Genomic DNA, 23,827 nt, shown 5'->3' with positions numbered 1-23,827 from the left:
TCTGCATGCACAGGTGGGCGCTCAGAGCTTGCTTTCCCCCACTTAAAAAGTCTTCTTCCAAGGTACAACTTCTCCTATGCAAGTCCAACCGCAATCTATTCTGAACCCAGCAGTGACTAATAAACGCTAGCAGCACACAAAGTGGATAGCCTTCCTCTGTTTGTCTGGTATGCGAAGATATACTGCCCCTGAACCTGGAGGCTTCACTGTACCACGGGTCAAACACTGACCGCTGAGCCGGCTGCGCGCCAGTAAGAGAGCCAGAGAGCTCCCCAGAGGAAGCCCAGCGTGGCTGTCTGTTCACAAGCAGCATCAGAACGCGGAGGATTAAACGCGCGCCCGAGGAAGGAGCCGCAGTCGCTCCCTGCTCCTCGCACAGCGGATCCAGCGAAAACAACCCGTGGCGCCTCCCAGGCTCACCATCCCAGGTTTGCAGCAAGGTGCGGGGATTCTCTGCTTCGGGATTGGCGAAATCAGGCCAATGAGCTCGCAGGGGAAGGCAGGATTTGTGTAGGCGGAGGAAGTGGGGCAATTTGCGACAGTGCCCGAGAGCGAAATAAACCCGGCGGAGAGCAGGCAGTCGCTGCAGCCGCCTTCGACGGTCGCTTGGGTCGGGGCTCGCGGAGCATCTGCCGGAGGTGAGGCCCGCCGCGGGACGCCGGCGCGGCTGAGGTTCCGGGCGCGGGTTTCCCGGGCAGGGGCCGTGGAAGGCGCCCGGGCGTCGCGCGGGGCGCGCTTGCCTCGCTGGGAGCGGATTGCTGCAGGTGGGGCCGATCCAGCGCTGGAAAGCGGGACGCGGGCGGAGGCGCGCCGGGGTCCGCTACGCTTCGGGCTTGTTTCCCGTTTCGTGTCGAGGGGGTGGTTCTCTGGGCAGAGAAGTTATTTCCAGCTGGTTGTGTTCGGGGAGGGAGAGGGAAGAGTATCGAGTCGTCCGAAGGAGGAGAATGAAAGTTTATGGCGTTTTGATTAACAAAAAAATAAAATGTGGGACCACCCTAACTGGGGATCCAGGATATCCTAGTGGCTGAATAGCTAGAGATAGAGACTGTGAAAGAGAGTTAAAAATTGCAAAGAGGGGTTGGGGGGAAGCAAAGAGATGGATGAACCCAGCAAGCCAACGTTGAGCAACATCAGGTATGAGAAAGAGCCGTGACTTCTTGGAGCAATGATTCAGCCTCTCTTTTCTCTCCCAAGAAACCCCTCCGACCATGCACTTAATATCAGCGTGGGCAATAGAGAAACAAATCCACCCATCGGCGGGTTTCAACGTTTTTAACTCCTGGGGCTTCTATTCTCATGGCAGAAACTAACCTGATTTCTCAGAAGTCTTTCCCCCAGAGCCCTTCCAAGGCCTTTCTTTCACTTGCCACTTACAGCCCAGGTACTCACCTGCTTACAGGATTCCCTGCTGGCCCGTGCAAGACACACTTCCCCAGAAACAGTGCAGGGTTAAGCAGTGTGCATCTGTGGGATTACAGTCACACATTTGCTGCAGCTTCTGGACATGAGTTCCAGTCTTGTCCTGCCCTTGATGTACCCAAGGTCATGAGTTCCACCTGGAATTGCCCAACAGACCGTCTGCATTCACACAGCATGCTTAACCAGGTTACTGAATTGGCTGATTTTCTGGGCTTGTGCAGCATGATGTACTAATAGCAGCACAGGCTAAACACACAAAACAACAAAAACGCTTATTGAGTTAATCCCATCCAGTTTATTATGTAGTAGAAAGGATAGTGAAGCTTCACGCCATAGTGAGGATGTCACTGTTCCATGTTAAGAAATTCCTTGTAAGCTGAAAATTGGCACACCATTTGCAGGCCGTTGATAACGTTAGAGAGTATTCCGGGCAGTAGTCCCACGACTGCAGCCTCTTCTGCCCCTTCACTGTCCATCCTCTTCACCTCATGGCTGTGAAGGTCTGGGAGGTCTTCACAGGTAGCATCGTCTTCAGCCTGCCATGGTTCTGGCAGCGAACAACCCTACAGCCTTAATCAATTGGTCAGGCCGTGGGGAAGCATTCCACCATTCTCAGTGCTGCTCTTTCTTTTTCTCTTCTCAGCTGCTGATCATGAGGAAGAAAGTTGAGGTTTGGAGGAGAGGCCCAGATCCCTGGCACTGAATCACAACCAGCTTGTAGCATCCAGAGCTACAGGAGAAATGCATTTTCTATAAATACTGCCTTTTCTCGGCCCGATGCTCTGTCTGCCCTGTGGGCTTCAGCCCTCTTTGTAACAAGGGATGACTCTGTTTTGAGACGAGCACACTGTTCATATCTGGACTTGAGAAGCCCTGTGAAATAATGGGGGATTTCACCACCAGAACATACGGGACCAGAGGCCTGGATAACAGGCCTCTTTTTGGAGAGACATCACCAAGGGTAAAATGAAAGATCTTGTGTTTGTCTAATGTGTCTTTTGCCCTCCAGGAAAGGGGTGATTTGCCGGGCAAAGTTCTTCCCCCAAAAGGAGCATAAATGTATCCCGGAATGTGTGACCATATTGCTCCTGATTCCAGTTGCAACTGGGCTCCAGAGCTAGCATGGCATAATGCTGAAGATGCTGGACTAAGCAAATAGGGTTCATGTCTGGCTTCCTCCACCAAAGCTTCCTGGGTGAATTAGGGCAGTCATTCTTCCTCAGCCCAACCTACCTCCTAGGGTGCTTGTTGTGGGGTTAAAAGGAGAAGGGGCTGCTGTCAACACCACCTTGAACTTCTCAAGGAGATGTGAGATGTGGCCGCCTGCAGTCTGGAAGTTGTACTCAGCATTAGATTCCACTGTGTAGAGGACTCTGGACATGCAGCGTGGCTCAGCCATGCTGGCTTTGTGTACCTTTTCAAGGTACATGCAGCTGTCTGCTCAGCTTTGTGGCAATGGAGGGTTGCATTTACCTAGAGTCTTAGTTGAATTTTCTACTCCCCACTGAAACATGCCATGAGCTAGTGACTGCAGAAACATACGGGTCATCCTCTCTAATAATGTGATTGAGCAATAGTGTGATTGTGTAATATATACACAGTGGAGTGCCTTTAGCTTGCAGTCTTTAAAACTCTTGCTTACTCTATGAGGGTCTTCTAATAAAGAACTCTTTGTGCTGTGCAATCTGGACACGTCTTAGTTGTGACAGATTTACCTTGGAATTTCCTTGGGTTTAATGGATTTATTCCAACAATCTTTTAAAGATTTTTGCAAGGAGAGGGGCATTGACCTCTGGCTTAAATTTAAGTGTGACACTCTGGACTATCATTTAACATGGAGTTTTCATGTAATTTGCCATGTTCATCCTGTGCTGACTATGCATTTTGAACTTTGTTAGATGAAGTTTTTATCCTCAGTTGTGGTGGATTTCTTCATAGGATCTTCCCATAAGGGGCTGTTATAAGCCAAGCCCTATACAGGCCATCCTTCCTCAAGCTGATGTCCTCCAAATAAGTTGGACCAAACAGTTCTCAAAGTCCCAAACAGCTTGGCAGGTTTAAGGAGGTTGGGCTCTTCCATGTTGATGGGGATGTGGATTTATTTATTTTCTCATTGCACCAGCTTCATTGTGATTCCCTCTCACACAATCTGACGCACTGCAGCAAAACATTTTTCAGACCACCCTACCCCCAAGTATTCATTGAAAATATTCAGCTGTGTCTGTCTGTCAGCCATTCCCAGTGAGAAATAGACACTAGGTCTGAATCCTGGGCAGATATTCTAAGGTTTATTTAATTGAGTAAATCTTAACAATATGAAGTCAGTTTGAGCCGACGTGATCAATTTATGTTGGGTGGGGTGATCAAAGAGGTGTGTGTATCTTGGTGTCTGTTGTAATTTCCCAAAGAATGTTAAGAGGATGCAAGTCAGATTCTTTGCGGTTCCTCCTGACTGCTGTTTCAGATTCCAGCCAGAAAAGATGGGGGCAGTATGCAGAGTTTTCTATGCATGTACTCTATTGGTAGAGCTCTGAAGCAACCAATACTTATAGTTTTGGTACCCTAACATTTTTAGCTGATTTTTTTCTTTACTTCTTTAATTGCAATGAACTTCATTTGTCCTTTCCTTTCTCAGCTATTCCATTTTGAGATGGGTAAGCTACATGCTGAGAAACATCTGTTGTGTCTCTACAACGTTGCTGTTTATATGGAGTGATAATCTCTGACTTTTAAAATGTCTTTTTTAAAAAAGAAAAGAAAATTATGCTATCTTTTCTTCAACGTAATGTTCTTCTGATAAATTGGTTAGTGTGACTAAGTGTTCTGGATTAATGGATTTTGTAGCTGAACATATCAGGAAGGTCTCAAGTTGAGTAAAAGTGGTTTGAAACGTAGGGACAATTGGATTATGACAATAATATATGGAATGCCAACCTACTGAAACATTTTTCAGGACAGAAGCAGCCACAAACAACAATAAAGGGAAGAAGAGAAGAAAGGAAGATCTAAGCATCTTCTTGAGAAATAAGTTTGTCTTGCTAAGAATACAAAGCCTCACCTTTTTAACTGTTCTGAAATATCTGGTCTCCCTGGTATTCTTCCTCCCCCCCCCCCCCCCCCCCCGCTTTCAGCGGTCTTTCTTTAGAGTTTCCTAATCGAGACTTGTTGAGATAAAAGGTATCTTGAGAAATGACGCTAATACTTTGGAAATGGCACCACCCTGGGGAAAGACTAGCTGGATCAAACAGATAAGGAAGAACATTATTGGCTTAAAGTCCATCTTCTGTATGACGTATTGAGTAAGTTGGTGTGTAATGAGTAGATACTCTACTGAGTGCCTGAATATTGTCCTGGAAATGGTAAAAATGCCTCTTTGCTCAAAGAAAACAAAGTGTAGGAATAAAAGAGAATGGCTGTTCTGAAAGGGAAGGCTCCACCCCATATATTCATAGCTATTGAACTGCTTAGCATCATCTTCTAAACTTTGACATAGGATGACCTAAAGAGGGAGTACAACAAAATGCGTTTTGGACTTGTAACCATTTGGAATGACTGCATCCTAAGAACAGTTTGGAGCAAACTTTAGTATTGCAGAATGCTCAGCTGGATACTGGGCAAACAAGTTCATTGGGTTGTCTTGTGCAGGGTATTTGTATTGCACACCTCCAGGTATTTCCTGTGCTTCTCTAGCCAGAAATAAGACCTATTTGAGCTTATTTTGGTTTACTCAACCTTGACTGATCTTCGTACTTGGATGGGAGATGCCAGAAAGCCCCAGGGCTTTCTTAGGTTAGAGTAGGAACTCAAAAGGAAGACTTTGCAAGAAAATCTGTATTATTGCCCAGAAAGCTACTTTGTCCTGTTTATGTAATCGCCATGAGTTCAGCCTGAGTCAAAGAGCTTTTACCTCTAAGTGTGCACAAGATTGTGTTGCAGCCTCAGACTGCTGTTCCTATAACACAAGCTTGTTTATCTTTGTTTAGAGATGAATTCCAGGTTTTCAGGGGGACTTACTCCCTAATGAGTGACTTGAAGACTGTGCCCTTTCAGTTTTGTTTAAAGAGAGGTTTTGTTTTCACTGTTGGACATTTCCAGCAATCCATTTATAATCATCGGGTTCTTCTCGGGACAAGTTGCTACATTAACCATCATTTCTTATTCAGGAAAAATTACCGGGAATGATAAAGTTTAGTTGAGAAAGCAAATGCTGCTGTTCCACATCTGCCACTTTCACTGACCTTCTTTTTATGTGGAGGCTTCCTTCTTCCCTAGTTGTAATGTTTAATTAACTCATTTTTTATGTAAAAATGTGTGCATGTTTTTCCTCCCCTACACCCGCCAATGGGCAGGGGCATCCTTGGGGGGGGGGGGGGATTAAAAAGTTCTAAGTCCTGTTCAGTTTTTATATGTGATGCATGTAAATATTTGCAAATTTTTCCTCCTCCACCACCCTTAAAAAGGATGGGAACAGGCAGAAAATTCCACAGTAGGCTGAGATGATGGTCACAATGATGAAATTGAAGCCCTGCCCCATCTTGACAGGTCATGTGCCAGAAGGGGGCGGGGCTTTGTGTGGTTGTGGCTGTCATCTTCACTTTTTCACTCTCCCCCGCTCCCCCCAATATTTACCCCTGGAAATGGGAGCAAGAAGACTCTGGCTACGGATTGCTCTGGTTTCTTCCCTTCAGCTCCCTCCCCCAATCCTTTGAAACACGTTGGTGAAATTTTGGCAATCTTGCTATCAAAATTCAGTGGCCCGCTTTGGGGCTATTTGGGGACAGAGAATTAACAATGGAAATGAAAGTGCTTTGCCTCCCAGTCACCATTTGGGAACCCTTCTTTTATAACCCCCTCCCCCCCCAAAAAAAACTTTTTAAAAAACAGATTGGAGAAAAAAAACGTTTCAACACCCAGAAGGTCTTCTGCAGCCTGCACGAGTGTGGGAGGATGAGCTGTGTTCCATGGCCCTTCAAAGACTGCCCACCCCTCTTTGTTCTGCATTGCCCAAAGTGAGTTGAGCATGAGGAATGAATGAAACTATCTTGGGAGCAGCAAATGCAATCCTTTGGAGGCCCCTGGGAGGTTTTTCAAGAAAATTACAGGTAGTCCTCACGTACCGACCACTCATTCAGTGACCATTTGAAGATATAATGGTGCTGAACAAGAGGTACTTATGACTGGTCCTTGAAGTTTCGGCTGTTGCAGTGCCTCCGAGGTCCCGTAATTGCAATTCGGGTGCTTGGCAGCCGGCTCACACAACGGTTGCAGCGTCCCGTGGTCACATGATTGTCATTTGCAACCTTCCCTGTTGACTTCCCACAAGCAAAGTCACAAGCTGGTAGGGAAGGTTGCACATTGCTCTGATAAGTTCCCCCAGCCTTCCTGCACTTGTGCCCCACTGCGCCCTCCATCCCTTGGCCTTCCTGCACTTGTGGCCTGCACCAGGCCTCCCAAGCCCTCCCCCAACTCCTGTGTGGCCTGTGCCAGCCCTTCCAGGGCCTCCCCAACAGCCCACGATACCCCTGAGCTCCTTACCTGGGACTCCCACCACTTCCCACATCTTCGGGTTACGATGACAACCAGGACTGCCAGAATTGTTGTTGCTAAGTAATGTGGTCATGTGATGTCACACTTTACAACCGCATTGCTTAGTGACATCAATTCCAATTGTCGTCATAAGCCGAGGACTACCTGTAGCAGCATATATGCCGACAGGGCGAAAGGCAATGATACTTTTATTTTAAATTCTGGAATTGGGAGAAGCATAACACAGGCACTCTCTTAACTTGTTACCCCCTCCCTCTATAACATTTCCATATAAGTTTAAAATTTCTTGCAAGCCTCAAAAGTCAACAGGACAACGCAAACAAAGGAGAGGAAATCCGAAACAATGGGAAACATTCTGATGGGCTTCAGTGGTCAGGAAATTGAGCCGTCAGCAGCTGTTAAGGACAGTGCTGGACAGAAGGAACCACAGTCCCCGCGGAGACACAGAGGCACTTAACAAACCTTGAGGTGTGTGAATAGGAGGACATTGAAACAATGCATGCCTCTGATCAGGTAGAGGTCAATCTTGCTCGAGCTGTCTTGAGAATGCATTGGAGCAGTGTTTCTCCTAGGAACTGGTCTTCCATGCAAGGATGCTACAGCTGAAAGGAGGACCACTATTGACTATCCATCTCAGTGTTTCTCAACCTTGGCAGCTTGAAGATGTGTGGACTTCAAGCTGCCAAGGTTGAGAAACACCGCATTAGAGTAACAGTCGAAAAATGGGTGGGGTGGGGATCCAAGGGTAAAGAAACAAGAAGGAAGAAAATGTGTCCTTTTCTAAAATCCAAGAGGGCCATGAGTAAATATAGCAATATAACTAGCACAGCGCCAAAAGGAATAAGGGAAAATGAGAAGAAGCCCTTATTTTTCAATCTGTAGTAGGATAAAATGCAACACAGTAAAAGATATATAAAACTTCCATATCTTTTATTCATGCCTGACATAGAAATTTAGCAGAATGGCGCATAGTCAGGTTTTGTTCAGTCTGCTCAGGTGTGAAATTTCTAAAACTTCGATGATGGGGTTGGAATCCTAGAAAAAGATGGACGTTTTGGAAGAAATGCAATATATGCAACTTTTTTACATCCTTTATAACTCTAAAGCCACTGTCTAAATGACTTTATAAAAATCCAGACTGTATTTTGCTTCGCTCATAAGATTATTTTATATAAATTGAAATCTGTGGTACAATATTTTTTGATAACATTTATTTTAGAGTGTTTTTCTTTTCAATTACAAAGAAAGTCACACAATGTTGAATTCTTTGGAATGTAGCATCTCTTAATCTTTGCTTGATTAGGAAAAGGAGGCAGACAAAACGTTAATGTTGAAAAATATCACCCCCCCCAAAAAAAGTTACATATTCTGGACTTTGCATTCCAATGTATCAAACAGATAAAAGAAAGCTCTTATTTTCAGGGGGTGGGGAAAGCTGGGAAAATATAAGGCTCAGAGTCAGACTAACCTTTTGATAAATGAATGTTGTTTATTCAGTCTATATTTTCTGAATCTGAAAATCTAGTGGAAGAGATCCGATTGGAATGCAGCCAAGGCTTGCAAAAAACACGGCATTATTTTTCTCTCTCTGCCCCCCAATCGTTGTCAGTTCTTCTGATTCCTTAATGTCCATAGAGAAGAGAAAGGACACCCGTAGTTCCTTTGAAAATCTTTCCAGATCCTTGGGGGCACCATAACTCTGTAGTTCAATTGTTGGGCAGAACAGATGGAGCTAAGTTGAATTATAATCGCGTAACTCCTCTGCTCTCTTTGTATCTCACATATTGTAGTCATGGGCAAGAGTGGAAGAATGATGCTATTGGTGTGGTGTTTCTTCAGTTGCCTATGTGAACATCTCTTTTGCTCTTATTCTCCAGATGACAGTTGGACATTGGATGGCTCATGTTTCTTTCTAGCAGCCCTGATCCCACAATGTGAATGATCCGCCATCCCAACTTCCAGGCGATAGCTTAACCATTGGGCATTGGCAGGACACTTTTGGAGGTGGTGGGAGCTGTTTTCATAGTTTTCATAGAAAAATTAAAAATAAAGTAAAAACAAAACAAGATACAATTGGGGATGGGTTCATCCGTGGATAGTCGAAGTCTGCCTAATTATACAGGCAGTATAACAAAATTTAGATACGTTCAAGGAGACTGACTCATACTGATCGAATAAGAACAACCATACACAATAAAGATCAGAATTTCCCAGGTGTTTTACCAGGTAAGGAGTTATAAGGTGGGTGTTTGAGTCCTTATAGAGCAGTGGGGAATTCTGGCTGGCTGGGGAATTCTGGGAGTTGAAGTCCAGACATCTTCAAGTGGCCACGGTTGAGAAGCACTGCTATAGAGGGTACAGTATAGCTGCAGTTTCAATAGCCCCTTCCTTGTCCACAGTCTCAGCTGCCCACAGTCTCAGCTCACAGGGGGACTTTTTTGTGTTGTCCCTCCAAAAGTGCTGTGGGAGAGCATTGAAGCGTGCTAAAGTAAGTGTTCTTTGAACTTTGGAAACAGTTATGTGGTATGAGTATCTCGCTGGTTTGTAAAAAGTGACTGCTTAGAAAACCATTCTAGGTAGAGCAGGTGGTCCTGTTGGGCTTCCAGGTCTTTGATATGTTGTTGAAATGTGCTGATAACTCATAACTGATAACTCATAAACCAACATTAGGAACTCCTCCCTGGAAAAACCAAGATGTTGAAGTTTTTGTGGGATTATCCTGACCTAATATTGAATTGTAATTGTCCTCAGTAAGGAAAGAACCCAAACCTGTGGGGAGGAGCAGTAACTTCAGCCACTGTGTACAGGTCTATGCCTCCCTCCTTAATACTGTGTGTGGACTGCAAGGGGCTACCTGGAGTATAGCCCTTAGGAATTTAGATTGGGCCTTTTCAAGAGTAAAGGAAGTATAAGGTCCTAGCCGCACACTGAACAGTAGTTGCATTAGCCTCAGCTGAATATAGCTTCAGTGCTACTGGGATATACTGCACTCCTCTGGTGAAGTGAAAAGATTGAATTGCAGCTACTGTTTTTTGAGCATTTTGTATAACAAATTCGGTGCACGCTGCATTGATGGAACTGTGGAAAACAATGCCCAAATCTTTAAAAGATTTCACTAGTTCAATACTCAGGTCATTTCAAAGTTGTTTCTGTTGTGGGTTGCCCCCTTTTCCTTTTCAACTGTAGACAATACATTCATGCAGTGCAGATTTTAAATTCTTCTTGCCTTCCTCTTTTTCCTTAAATTATGTTTAATTCACATGTAAATGTAACTTCTGGATTCATCCAAAGTGATGAATGATCACTTTGCTACTGATGGAGGTAGCAAAGCATCTGCTTAAGTGTTCAGTTAGAATACTGTGCCTTAAAGCTGCAGTCCTGAATGTAATTAGAAAGATCAGCCTTCAGACAAGTGAGCCATGCAGTTCCATGGAATTATGGGGTATGTTGCAGTGGCTACATTCGCACAACTTTTTAAGCAGGTCCGGTGAGGACACTTCCCACGACACACTAAAACCTGGGGGTGTGGGGTGGGATTTGGGCTGACTGGTTGGTGCTAAGCAGCTCACTTGGTTAGTTGATGGTGTATTGTGCAAACTCAGGAGTAATCCAGTAACTAGGTTTGGGGTGTTCTGTATTTGCAGACAGGCTGAGTTGCTGGGATTGACTGTAGCCTTCTCGCCCCAATTAATCAGCTGACACTTGCAGAAAACGCAGAAGCAATTTCTCATACAGTATGGTCCTTTTGCTTTAGGGAAACTGTTCATGAAACAACCCATTGTTTTCTGCATTCACAGGATTAATGAGAAGAGAGTTTTAAAAAATATACCCTGCAGATTTGTGATGTTGAAAGGTTAATTCTTGTTCTTTCCCATCTTAGTCATGTTACAGGGTTCTACAAGCTTCTACTGTATCCCCAATGCTATTTAAACAAGCATGAAATCTCTGATGGGGAACATGGTGATGTGGTGTCATGGAAGACGTATCACCAATGTACAGTTGATCATCAGCTCTACTTCCCTGTTTATATGATCTTTTGACTCAATAATAGTGAATGAATAAAAGTCAGTAACTCAGAGTCAATCCTGATAAAGAGGTAATAAGCAGTGTTTTATTGTGAATTTTGGAATGGCTTGAAGGGTGATCTGTAGTTCTGCAGATGTCATGGTATGATAACTCCTAACAACCCTGGTCATCAGGTTCACTGTTTAGGAAAGCCTTTAGGATCTAGCAGTCATTGGAGTACCTATTTGTTTATTAGATTTACAGGTACAACCAGAGGAAAAACAAGGGAAAAAAACAAAAAGAACTAAAAATGGAAAGATTTACAAGCAGTGTAAAATTAGCTAAATCACATATTAGAACATCTTTTTTTTAATGTCAAAATTAGACAATCATACAATAATTAATAACCATAACCAGTATGAATTAAATTATAAATTATAAACCAAAATTTTAAAAAAGCAATAATTTCTGTCTCATCTAAGAAATTTGGCAAATTTAACAAATCATAAAGATAATAAATATTATAATCTTATATTAGGAAAAATCCAAACTTTGGAGGTGGTAGAACTCAATTATAAGATTATAGTCTGAAAATGGCTTCTACATTAAATTAAATTCTATATCAGATTTGTTTTTCAAATATGAAGTTAGTTTTGACATCAACACGTATTTCCAGGAGAATTTGCCATCCTTCTGTGGCGGGGAATATTTGTAATTTTCAGTAAGAAGCATGAAAAATCCTAGTAGCTGTTACCCTGTACAAAGCCAGTTCAATATACTTTGTGGGACATAAGATTTCATAATATTTAGTTTAAAAAAAGCACACTAGAAAGAAAATCCACCTTTAAAATTTGTTTCATTCCATTTTAAATCATTTTCCTGAATTATTGAGCTTTATGACATTGCTACCAAATTTTTTAAAAAATTATGCAACCTGATTACTGCATTTCCAACAATTTTTAGAGAATGAACTATCTATTTTGGCAATCAATACTGGAGTAATACACCATTGATAGAATATCTTCTTCCAATTTTCTCTAAAATATTTTCTGTAAATTTTATATTTTCTTCCTTTGATATGATCTTTGTTGCATGCCAATTTTTTATTCAAATATCACATCAATTTAATCTATAATCTTCACTTGTTCAATACTGAATCACACTTCACCAGCAACTTATAATTAAGCCCAATAGATGATTTGAATGTTGTGTGGTAAGTTTCTCAAATTTAGTCAGATCTCTAACTGTTCCACCTTGTTTTTGTACTCCTTTTGGGCTATAGAGATTATTTGTAGATATAAAAACCAATGAGGTGACTTTGGCCATTCTGAAGAGGAGATCTCAAAGGATTTGATCTTTACTGATAGTTAAGTCCTACAATCTCTATGAATTATTGTCTCTCCACTGATCAAATTTGTGCTTTCTCCTTAATGAAAATAAATAACTAATACTGAAGGAAGAGGCAATCAGCCTGGGCTAATTTTTTTTCTGAATTTATCCCATACTTTTTGAACACTACTAATTGAATGATCCCTTATGGATTGTATTTTTCTCATTGTATCCATCCTGCTGCTTTTATAGAAGCCATCCAAACTTAAGGTATTATAGTACAGTCTGTTATCCAAAATAAGCAACTAGCTTGGTAGTACAATTTAAAATGTGGTGTTGCCAGTCCACCTCATTCTTTTGAGTCTTGTAGGATCTTAAGCATTACCTTATGTTGTTTTTAGACCATATAAAGTTAGTTGTTTGCCTCTGCCAATCATTTAATATCTTCAGTTCTTATTGAGTTCATTTGGAACAAAAAACGGTGCCTTTCAAAATGTTCATTTTGACTGCAGCTGTTCTTCCTAACCAAGGCAGTGTCAACTTTCTCCCTTTTGAAATGTCTGCCTTTATAACTTTTCCAAGTCTGTGAGTTATTGTTCTAAATTCTCCAATACATGTCTTTTTAGGAGTTATGTTAAAGCCTGTTGTTTGCTGCAAAGACTATTTTTTTTCCCTGGATAAGTTCCGTATCATCATCGGAATCTTGGTCTTACTAATCAGCTATCTTGATAATGAGCTATACAGCTGCCTGCATTCCATTATTGATTCTAAAGAGTCCTTTGGGTGGTAACCGTAAATACAGCATCATCTCCATAAAGATTTAAATTAAGTTCTTGATTTGATAATTTGATTCCTGAGATTCTATTTTCTTGTTGAATCTTCTTTGTCAGTGGTTCTAATGCTAATAGAAATAATGAGAGAGAGAGGTTTGGTTTATAAGGAGCTCTTTATTTTGTGTTTGTGTTGACCCTTGAATTTAATATCTTTCTGTAATAATAAACCATTAACTCTTTACCTTTTTGGTTTGAAGTTTCCTCTGTATAATCTGACAATTATTGGATTATGATGTGCATCGGTCAGAGGTGCATAGGTCAGAGGTGTTAATAATGAGTTGTAAATCCAGCACACATTTATTGAAATGGCTCTGTTGCACCCAATTACACGAGGCAGACACTGACAAGCTCTGGAAGCCTTGGGATTTATATTCATCCAAAATGATTTGATTGAAATTCTTCGATGGCATTCCAGAACCAACCTGGTGAGAACTGGTTCTGGAATGCCATCTATGAATTCTCAGTTGTTGGGGAGGCTGGCAAACTGCTGGAGAAAAGGAATAGAAAATAGGTAAGAAAATAGGTAAAACTTTGGCTTAGTAACAGTTCTGGGTAGCCTCACACCATGCTGGGTGTTGTTATAAATATTGGCACAGCAACGGTCTGCAGTTGGTGTTCAAGGACACTTGGCCATGAGCATGCCTCGCTAATGGCAGACTGCCTGGTCCTTCTCAGTGTGTACAGATCTGCCTTTGAAAATTCTTAGAACGATGAGCTGGTGAGTTTGGGGTTTCAACTTGTGCAAGAAAAGAACAGTGGTCAGATAATTCTGTCCAAGAGGGGAGAGTCCTCACAAATGACTTCTTGGATGTTATGGATGCAAGGATTCGTGTCTTATTTTTTATCATTAGGAGTGTGTAAATACTATAGAAACCCTAGGTACATAACTTATCCTGAAAATTTAGCCAAGTTGGGTGTAAAGTAATAAAAATGCGTTGGACAATGCAGGCACATGAACATGCACACACACACAACCACGCAAAGTTAGGAATAACAGATGGAGTGAAGTGATCAACAGCCTTCGTGACCTGAGGAGTTTGGTTTTCCTCCAAGTGATAATGAAACGGAACAGATTTAGATGACTGTAGCTACATTTGTATGATTTGTGAAGAATACAGGATACTGAATTTTGGATGTTCAGATGGCAGTAGAATTATTACCTTCTCACTGCCTTGTTTTATCTATCAAGAATGGCTTTCTTTGAAGGACAATCTAATGATAAATGGACTTTAGGTTACTGTGAGAAAATTCTTTGAACAGTGTGTTCTGCAGGCAGCAGAGATCAACGTATTCCTTATGTAACTTTACCCTCCTTCTAGTATAGCCTCAGATCCTTACTCTAGCCCCATATGGGGGTTATATAACCTGAACTGAAAGTATTGAAATAAATTGGGAGTTGGCTTCCCAATTTATTTCAATACGAGCCAAGAAAGTTTTAGCAGATAAACTCACATAAGAACCCATTAGTGAACCTACAGAATAGCACGGATGGTCACAAAGCACCAAGATTCCTCAGTCAGCACTGCATCTTAGCATCTTCCATTCGAGTTTTTCTGTGCGGTTATGATTCTTTTAAAATTTGGCTAAACCTCCTGATTACTGTTCTGTTAGGGTGCCTTGCAATGCCATTGCCCAGCTCTGTGCCCTGTTCTGTTGCTGTTTGGATCTTTTATGTGCCTGGGAACGTTGGGTCTTGCATATGCTGGGAGCTTATTTTGAGCAACAGCATTATTCCCACCCCTCCCCCCGCCCAAAGGTGACATCAGCTATTTGTGTATCTTCTTCCCAGGAGCCTCTGTAAGGGTCCTGGGTGAATGTTTGCAGCTATTTTCACTTTTCCTCTTAGGCTATGCTGGGTACGTGCATTTTGCTAAGCTAGGATTTAGTTAAATCAGGTTTGTGCAGCATTAAGTGGCTGAGGCCACATATTGTATGGCCAGCAGAATCATTTTGTGTCCTTCATTTTGACCTAATAAATATTTTCCTAATGATACCCACTGGGTTTTTTTCTAACGGCCAACCCAATTTTAGATTTTGCTTCTTTGGTTCTGTCATAGTAGCTGCCAGTCTTCAGTTCTGGGTAGAACTGTAGTTGCTAAGCGGTGTATTGTGTTGTTGTCATTATTTGTTAATTAAGCATGTGTATGATCTATGTGGTCAGGCTGTATCTGTTGTAATAATAAACCATTAACTCTTTACCTTTTTGGTTTGAAGCTTCACCAGCTTGAACGCTGGAGTTTGTTGTCCCAGAAGCGTCAATAAAGCAAGCAGCAGAAAAACTTACTCTTGACTTTAGTTGACTTTAGCTTTTATTGATCAGTAGAAAAGACACACAGCTTTTTCCTTTTAAATTGGACACTACTTCCTAAGAGTAATTTTGTTTATTTCTGCAGATCAGACCGGTATTAAAACCTGAAAAGGCCATTGTTTCTCTCTCCTTTGCATTTCATGAGTGCCATACCTCTGCCTATTGTCTATCACAAAGCCCAGTGGCCAGGAGTGGGTAACCAAGGCCGCTACGAGCCATAAGAAGGACAAGTAGATCTTCTACATCAGTGTTTCTCAACCTCGGCAATGTTAAGATGTGTGGACTTCAACTCCCAAAATTCCCCAGCTAGCATGCTGGCTGGGGAATTCTGGGAGTTGAAGTCCACACATCTTAACATTGCCGAGGTTGAGAAACACTGTTCTAGATGATTAGTGGGGCTTGCTAGAAGGCTCAGTTGACTTAGGAATCAAGAAGCACAGTATCAGAGATTGAGGGCTGAGCAATTTTCAGTGTACTCTTTTTCCTTGTCTTCTTTTAATTTCGGATTAATTTTGGTTTCTTAGCAGTTGCACAGCTTTTCCCATCCTGGTGTCCTTCAGAAATGCCAGCCCTGAAGACTTGAAGAGCCATCTGGTTGGGAAAGGCTGGGTGATAGTGGAACATCTGTAATACATTGGGTGGTGTTTGAATGGAGGACACATCCCAAAAGTGGGTGGGGTCCTTCACTCCATAAATCAAACTCATAAATTTCATCAATTCATAAACTACCCTAGTTTACTGCCCTGACGCATCTTGATTCCATCCCTGCCCCATTTTAAAACAGATTCTACCCCATCCCCAGTCAGCTTTAATCATAACTTGATATGTTCAATATTTAACCTTTTTTCTATACTTTCTCTTAACCGCCCCCCCAAGTCACTTTTCTCCTGGCAATAACATTTGCAAAGAACTAAAACTGAACAAGTCCTCGTTGATTCTGCCCAGCAGTATAAATGCCTGCAGATTTTACAGAAATGTCAAGGAAAAAATAAAAGGGGGGGGGGACCCCCAGCAATAAAGGGGAAGTGGCCAAAGATGGGTTGAAGGAAAATTGGGGCTTTTCTTAGCAGAAGGGAGCAAATGAGAAAAGGAAGTGGTTGTGATTTTAATAACACAAGAGAAGCCAGCTGGGGAATTGCAGCGGGAGCAGAATGCCCAGCCAAAGCCCGCTTTTTGCAATTTTTAGAGGGGTTTAAGAGGCAAACTGGTGGCCTTAAGCTGTGAAGCATTATCAGATATGTTGATGCACTGATTGCCAAGTGATAGACACTTAAATATGAACCGGTTCCCAGTTGCCTTTCCACTTTTTTGGTTAAATCAGTTTCCTCGCATCTCAAATGGCTTTGCTTAAATTATGGAAACCCTTAAAAGACTTAGATGTTGATGTGATTTATTTGCCCTCTCACATAACTAGCACCAGTTGTCAGCTGTTTTGTAATTGTGTCAGTATTTTGTATTTTGCAGACATAGCAGAATATCCTTTTATTATTATTTTTTTGTCTTTCAGGACAGAGTAATCAATTTTGCAGTTGGCATCGTAGCTTCCTTGTTGCTCATAGTAAGTATTCAACTTAGCCTTCCATACCTAATTCCAGAAGTGAAGTGGTGATGTTCATGGCTTTTCGTGTTGACCTCCACATGCTTGAATCTGCACCACAATGTTTCAGAGCAGGTTTATCTTCTAGCTTCTAGCAGCCAGTAAGGTTATATTCACTCAGGATTCTCTCCAGGGAATGGCAAAACATTCATTTCCTCTACCCCAGTATCTTTCATAAGGGCATGGACATTTTGAATTGTGCCCATTTCTTTTTCAAAACTTTTTTTCTATTTCTACAAACCTTCATTTCTTCCTGCAAACACTGATACTTCCATCTTACTCAGCTGCTGTTTATAAATATTTGATTTACATATAGCAAAATACACAGATCAGAGCACTTCAACAGAGGGACTAGGTGGTAAATGCCAGTAAAAAGAGCCCCATATCCACCTGCCTGAGATACCAGTAAATACACTCTGAGCTGATAGCTTCTGCCTCTGCACCACCAGAGTAGCCAAATTGGGATGCAGCACACTCAGTTGTTAGAGCAAGTTAACGCTCCGTTGGAAAAATAAAACATGACTGGGGAAAATAGAATATGCAGCTGGCTCGTTGCCACCATGAAGAACATGGTGGTAAGAAGATGGAATCAGTTCCAAGCTGTTTGAAGCCCCATCTGTTATTTTTCAAAGCCCAGGGTATAATGTGGATATGTCCCTGTCAGGTGAGAATTAATTGCTGAGAAGTATGAATGCCTGAGATGCAGAACACGATCTCCCGGTCTGAGGACTTTTCGAGCCCTCCTTTGAAGATCTTTTAACTGGCAATGCTTTGTTACAATCTCAATAATAAACTTAAGTTCCATTAATATATGAATGATTTGGTTCTCCATTATGATTTTCTATCAAGTTTTTTCTCACTTCCATGAGTTGCCTGTCTGTCTTTTTCCTCCCTAAACTAAACATCCAAATGTGTTAGATTTTTCTTAAGGGAAACTGTTTCAAGCTCTTGCTAATTTTAGTTCTCTCTTGTGTATTACAAAGCTCCAGATGTAAGCATCACTAAAATTTAGATAATTAATGGCACCTTCTCGGCACGTGTTAAGTGCCTTGTGTAACAGCTGAACTTTTAGCACTGTTATAATAACCTTCAAAGAGTTGTCCACATGATTAAGAGAACTGTGTTGTCTTTTAAATCATGGATTTCAAAACAAATGCAGTTAAAACCTGTATGAACTACTCAAATCAATGTTCTCTTTCTAATTTGGAACTTTTTTCTTCAGTCTCAACAGGTGGTAGCACCTGGCTGACCTTAGACCTTATCTGAGCTTGGAAGCCAAGCAGGATCAGGCCAAATACTACTGCATGGGAGACCTCTGGGGAATCCAGGAGCGTAGGCTAGACTGAAAAGTAAAATCATCAACTTCTATCATCATCCTGGAAAAAAGCAATGGCCAATCAAGAAAATTATAGGGATGCGTCCATGAAATCCTCAAGAACCAAACACAACAGGCTGATCTTCAACATACCCAAAGTTCAGGGGATAAGCTACTGTATTGTACTTCTAAGTTCATTCAGTGAGAAGATGGCCAACAGGACCACTGTGCTGTTGACATCCTGAATTTCCGGGGAACCTAGAGTGTGACCAGAAGGTCTCAATAGAGTTTAAATGTGGGGAATTCTGATTGGGTGTGTCTTAGAAACATCCACTGACTTTCACTTATCTAGCTGTTGCTTTACTAAAGAACAAGAGTGTACTAATGCCCTGTTTAAGAAAAGTTACAAGGAAGGTAGGGAACTTATAAGTGGTTGAACTAGTAAGTACTGTACAGTCCAATGCTGGACTGCAATTGCCTGTGGTGAAAATCAGCTCTGAAAAACACTTAGAAATATCTTTCAAAAAGGTTGTATCTTTTCATTCTCCCTCACCTGAGTTTCAGCCAGCTGTCCAACACTGAACTGGCTCACGTGTCACATTGATTCCCCAAGCTAGGCAGACATGTTAAATTCTAGTGTGCTGTGCCGAACTGTAATGGTAAGAAATAACTACACTAGGTTGATCAAGCTGCATTCTGACAGATCTAGAGTTTACCTTAGATTGGAACAAATATGGATAATCACATTCCACAAATGTATGTAGTTTTTGGTAAAGTTAATGCCTGTACTTTTTTTTTTTTTTTTTTGGCTGTAGGTCACTTTAATCAGCGCTTTTGTCTTTCCTCACCTACCTCCAAAACCGGTGAATATATTTTTTGCTTTCTGCATCTCCTTGAGTTGTGTTTCGGCTGGCATTCTTGTAAGTATTGTTGTGCTTACTTTTGCAAAGATTAAGTAGATCTTACTCCGATCAGGGGAACAATAGTGCACAGTAGGCCAGCATGAAAAGCTGTAAAAATACTGCAGGGCCCAAAGTGAATAAGGATTTAAATCCACAAGTGTTGTATAGCTATTTGCATTAGCTAGCTAGCATGCCCCCTAAGCCAGGTTTTAGAACCAGTTTTAGAATACCTTGTAATGGTAGCTTTGTCTAGGTATAAGATTTCCACTTTTCATTGGGGAGAATGAATGGTTGGTTCTAGAAACATTGTGTGCATGTACGAGAGAGGTTATTGTAAAGAAGGATTAGGGACAGGATAGGAAAAACATGATCCTCAGATTCATTTCCTTTTTCCCATCCCTTATGTGAGAAGATAACAAATAAAAAAGCAACTCACAGCAGGACTGCAGCTCAGAGCCCAGAGCTTCCTTCCTGCAAGCCCTTCCATAAGTTTTATTATACCCAAAAGGTGAAAAAAAGAAATACAGAGTTATTTTCAACTAAATTTTAATTAGATTTTGCTTTTGTCCTGGCCAGACCCACTTTGGGGGAATGTAGCCTGCTGAACAAGCATGGCCACCATCCCACAGTGTGCACCTCTGATCTTCACCATCACCCAAGGAAATTATAAACATCAGAGTAGATTCATGAGGGGATAGTTGTGATTATGAAAATATTGCCTACTTTGGGTGTCTTTAATATCATGGTCATGTAAATCTCATTAGAAGCAAATCTTTCATGGGGTTCAATTCCCATCGCCAAGTAGAGCGCTATTGTTACTCTTCCTGGGAGAGGACATCAACCTCTAGAATATCCCAGAGGTGGTCAAGGGTTCCTCTAATACGATGACAGTGTCCATCTACTTGACAGGTTCCTCTTACTTTTCCCCCCCCTTTTCTTCTCCCTCCAGATCTATTGGTATCGACAAGGAGACCTAGAGCCTAAATTTAGGAATCTAATTTACTACGTTTTGTTCTCAATCATTATGCTATGTATATGTGCCAATCTCTACTTCCATGAAGTGGGGAAATGACTCTCATAGGACAAATGTTGCAATGCATCAAAATGGTCCAAGGCACCATTTTAAGATGTGCTCTCTGAAGAGATGATTACTGCTTCCAAAAAGCCAAGGCTTCATCAGTACCAGCACTGGAAGGATGACCTTGAGATTTCACAGATGTGTACTTTAACAGCTCTTCCTTCTGGTGAGGTGAAGTAGTGCAGTATGATGTAGCATCTGCTTTTGGGGGGTGGGGGTGAGCAACAGAATAGCTATTTGTGCACTCAATGAACATTCCAATTGTACGCTTGCGTTTTTCAGAATGGCACACCCTTTTTTCCTTTGTGAAAAAAATGGCATTTTTTAATTACACTGTACAAAAACGGCAGCACTGCAAATGTCTATACTACATTATAAATAAAAAGGCATCTACTATTACAGAAGAGAAATAGCTTCTCACTTGTATTAAACTGGACACCACTATTTGGTTCCCTCCCAAAGCAACCAACTCTTTTGTTAACTACAACTTCATTGTACATGAACAAAGCCACAGACTGAATACAAACTAACTTCGGAGGAAGCTAATAATTACAGAAGTCAATACTGATTTTGATTTTTTTTTACATAGCCTTGTAGTACTGAGTCATGTTGCCTACCCAAGTTGCACCGTAATCTCAGCTTAGTGTTTCCATGTACAGATCCTTCCATGTAGATGGAACACTCAAAGTCATCACTATGCTTGTTCAGATGAAAATCTCTGAAAAATATGGTCCAAACTGGGTTCATTTGCAGAGGTGGTTTTAGCTTCTGTAATAGATTTCTGAATAAAAATGAGAAGGTCTTGGGGTTTAAACTTACTTCTAAGTTTATTGCAGCTTGAAAGTCTTCTCTTCATGCTAGACTCAGGGTTCCAGTAGTAGTATTTGAAGTTTAAGAATTACATCTAATCATTCTGGGGTGACATCCATTGCCAGCAACAGATTCTTTAGTTTCAAGGAAGATCGCAAATGTGATCTTGCAGTGCTTTATGGTGCTTGAATACACTGGAACCATTAGAAAAATAAACCTTTTCTAATGTCACCTCTTGCTTTCTGTAGTTACAATTTTGTAACTATATTCTCGCCTGAAACAGGAGGATCAGTGCAAACTCTAAACTGTTTATCTGTCCATATGCTCATTTACTTCTGTGTTATTGGTCTAAGACACTGAATTCCCTCACTGTCCAACTGGGTTCCTATCCCCAGCAGCCTAGTAAAGGTTGTATGCTACCATGAAAATACAAGACTCCTTTAATGCAGAAACTTGGGGGGGTGGGGCAGCTTGACGGTCACTATTTGAAATCAGAAGACAGTAATTCATGTGGTGAGCACAACAGATTGAAGCTCCTTTGACCAATGCAGAAGTTACAGACCGTGGGACACCCTCAGTGACAGCTTACTAAGTTTTCCATACCCTTTGAGTCTTCAGAACCAGGGCTATCCAAAGAAGAGCCAATAATATGGGAATTCTCTCCATGGTGTTGTAATATAGGATCTAGGAAGAACCAAGATACAGTAAGTTGTTACATAAATACAGCCTTTATCTCTTGTGCTGGCCTAACATGCATGCCGTCTAGAACACCTTGAAAGGTTGGTTTCTTTTTGTTAAACCAACAGGATAATGATGATATGAAATTAATTTTTTAGACAGAAAGGAACACCAGGAAAGAGGCCTAACAGGCAAAACTCAGGAAAATTTAAGCTGATTGCTTAAAAGTTGTCTTCCTTTCCCTTCTGCTGGAAAAAAAGGGGGGGAAGGAAACCCTAGTTCAAATACTGACTGCATATATCACCAATGTGCTGTTGTAAATCAAGAGATTTCTTTCCCGTGCGTGTGTGCTTTTTATTTATTTATTTTTGCTGATCTTATGGGAAGGATCCAGCATCCTTGAAAACTTGATAGATTCACTATAATGGGAATGTATGATCTGAATAAAAACATTTGCCCTGATCACCCAGAGGCCATGTTAACTATCCTGAGACTTTCAGACCAAATACGTCAACAGTGGACAAATGTAAACCGTGTGCAGTAATCTAACTTCTGAATTGCATCTGTAACAGCACCAGTGTAACAAACCCTCATACAAAGCTTTCTGCTCTACTGACCAAAATTTATGATTGACGAGACTAATTCTACAGTTCGAAAACAACCTATTTGTTTTCCAAAAACAACAAAAACAAAACCCAAAAGTCTATTCTGCCCATTATTCCAAAAGCTATGCATATCCTGCATGTCAATTTCATCTACTTCAGTTTCTTATAAAATTAACTTACTGGCATAAAGACTCAGTTAATTTTCCCAGGATCTTTAATAAATATGGAATTTCAAATCTTCAAATTCCATAAGTGTGGAATTTCAAAGTCGAGTTCAAAGAGGAGCTGATGTCTGAAATTCCTTATTCCTATTTATAACTGAAGCAAAAATAAATGCCAAAGGATAATGTTGAAAATATGAAAAATAAAATCTACTTTTATATAGGAAATTATAATGGCTGTAGTAAGAATCTTGTAGGATGCTTTTGCTAAAGAAAAATAATTGAGTTGTTTAAAAATATGCTTGAAATTGTATGAAGAAATTTAAGAATCTTCTTAAAACACCAGCTTCTGAGTTAAAATTCATCTTAAAATAGTATATATCTTGTTCCAAATACCCAAAAGAATTCTAATCTATCTGCTTAGATTTTGTTTCATTTCTGTCAAAAATTGAGAACGTATAAATCTACCAATTGAGAAACTATTACAGCAAGGTGAACAAAAGAATCTAAATTCAACCTCAGATCTCTAACCTTGGGAGTCAGCAGTTCATATCATACTCTGTCCATCCAAATTGCCTAAAAACAGTAATTTAGTCTCTGCTTGGATAGGACCTATGAATCAGGGCTAAGAGAGCATCTGTAGGTTGAGTGTATATGTCAGAAAAGTTGAGATGATGGCAATGACCATGTGATCAAAGTCACATCACCTTTTTTACAGGTGTTGCAATACATGTTGCATGTAAAAAAAGGGCAGGACTTCAATTTCATGGTTGCGGCCACCATTTTGACACCCCTCTTGCCCTGAATGAGCCTATGCAGAACGTTGTCCAAAGTACTTCTCCACCGAAGATGGCATAATCCACTTTTTAAAAATGATTGTTTTAAATGTTTGCGTGGTTTTATTTTACTTTAGATTTGCTCTATGGCATTTTATCTGTATAAAATAAATAGGAAGCAATGAACCTGGCCTAAGAGCTATAATTCATTAACAGCAAGAGACAACACAGTTCAGTAGCTATAATTTATTTTTTAATAGCTATAACTATAAAAATAAGCAGTTTAAGATGTCACTGAAGAAGGTGAAACATCACAGTAGTTTGTTTTAACAGTGATATGTTAAAGAAGAAACAACAGGTGGGTTTGCTCTGCATGCTAATCAAACCCAACCAAAATGCAGAAACTGACTATCTGGTTTTCAGATGGCATGGTTTAGCAATCCAGAAAGAAACAGCCTCCTAAT

The 23,827-nt window shown here is 41.0% G+C and overlaps 2 protein-coding genes across 7 annotated transcripts in view; one reads left to right on the top strand and one right to left on the bottom strand.

Annotated features, from left to right (window-relative positions):
* Positions 1 to 494: 494 nt before the first annotated feature.
* The window catches only part of TMEM243 (transmembrane protein 243), a 52,475-nt gene continuing 29,142 nt past the window's right edge, over positions 495 to 23,827 (top strand). For 2 of the 4 annotated variants that reach the window (XR_015795098.1, XM_088134831.1), the window contains exons 1-4: positions 495 to 638; positions 2,063 to 2,380; positions 16,949 to 16,999; positions 19,169 to 19,273. Coding sequence is in view for 3 of the 4 variants with exons in the window: in XM_088134831.1 (XP_087990957.1) it covers positions 2,303 to 2,380; positions 16,949 to 16,999; positions 19,169 to 19,273 (234 nt within the window). In the remaining variant the exon portion in view is untranslated. The other 2 variants (XM_088134833.1, XM_088134832.1) reach the window with 2 other exon arrangements.
* DMTF1 (cyclin D binding myb like transcription factor 1) overlaps positions 21,690 to 23,827 on the bottom strand; it is a 34,411-nt gene continuing 32,273 nt past the window's right edge. For 2 of the 3 annotated variants that reach the window (XM_088134829.1, XM_025167769.2), the window contains one exon: positions 21,690 to 21,827. In XM_088134829.1, coding sequence (XP_087990955.1) covers positions 21,718 to 21,827 — 110 coding nt within the window. In that variant the 3' untranslated portion in view covers positions 21,690 to 21,717. Of the gene's footprint in view, positions 21,828 to 22,125; positions 22,165 to 22,202; positions 22,241 to 23,827 lie in introns of all 3 variants that reach the window. The other variant, XM_088134830.1, reaches the window with a different exon arrangement.

Source organism: Python bivittatus, unplaced genomic scaffold, assembly GCF_059951505.1.
Source record: "Python bivittatus isolate LINGU-HERP-01145 unplaced genomic scaffold, Pbiv_v1 ctg000120_np1212, whole genome shotgun sequence".
NCBI classification, from domain to species: domain Eukaryota; kingdom Metazoa; phylum Chordata; class Lepidosauria; order Squamata; family Pythonidae; genus Python; species Python bivittatus.
Note: the sequence above shows the minus strand (reverse complement) of the source record. Positions and strands in the feature narration are given on the sequence as shown.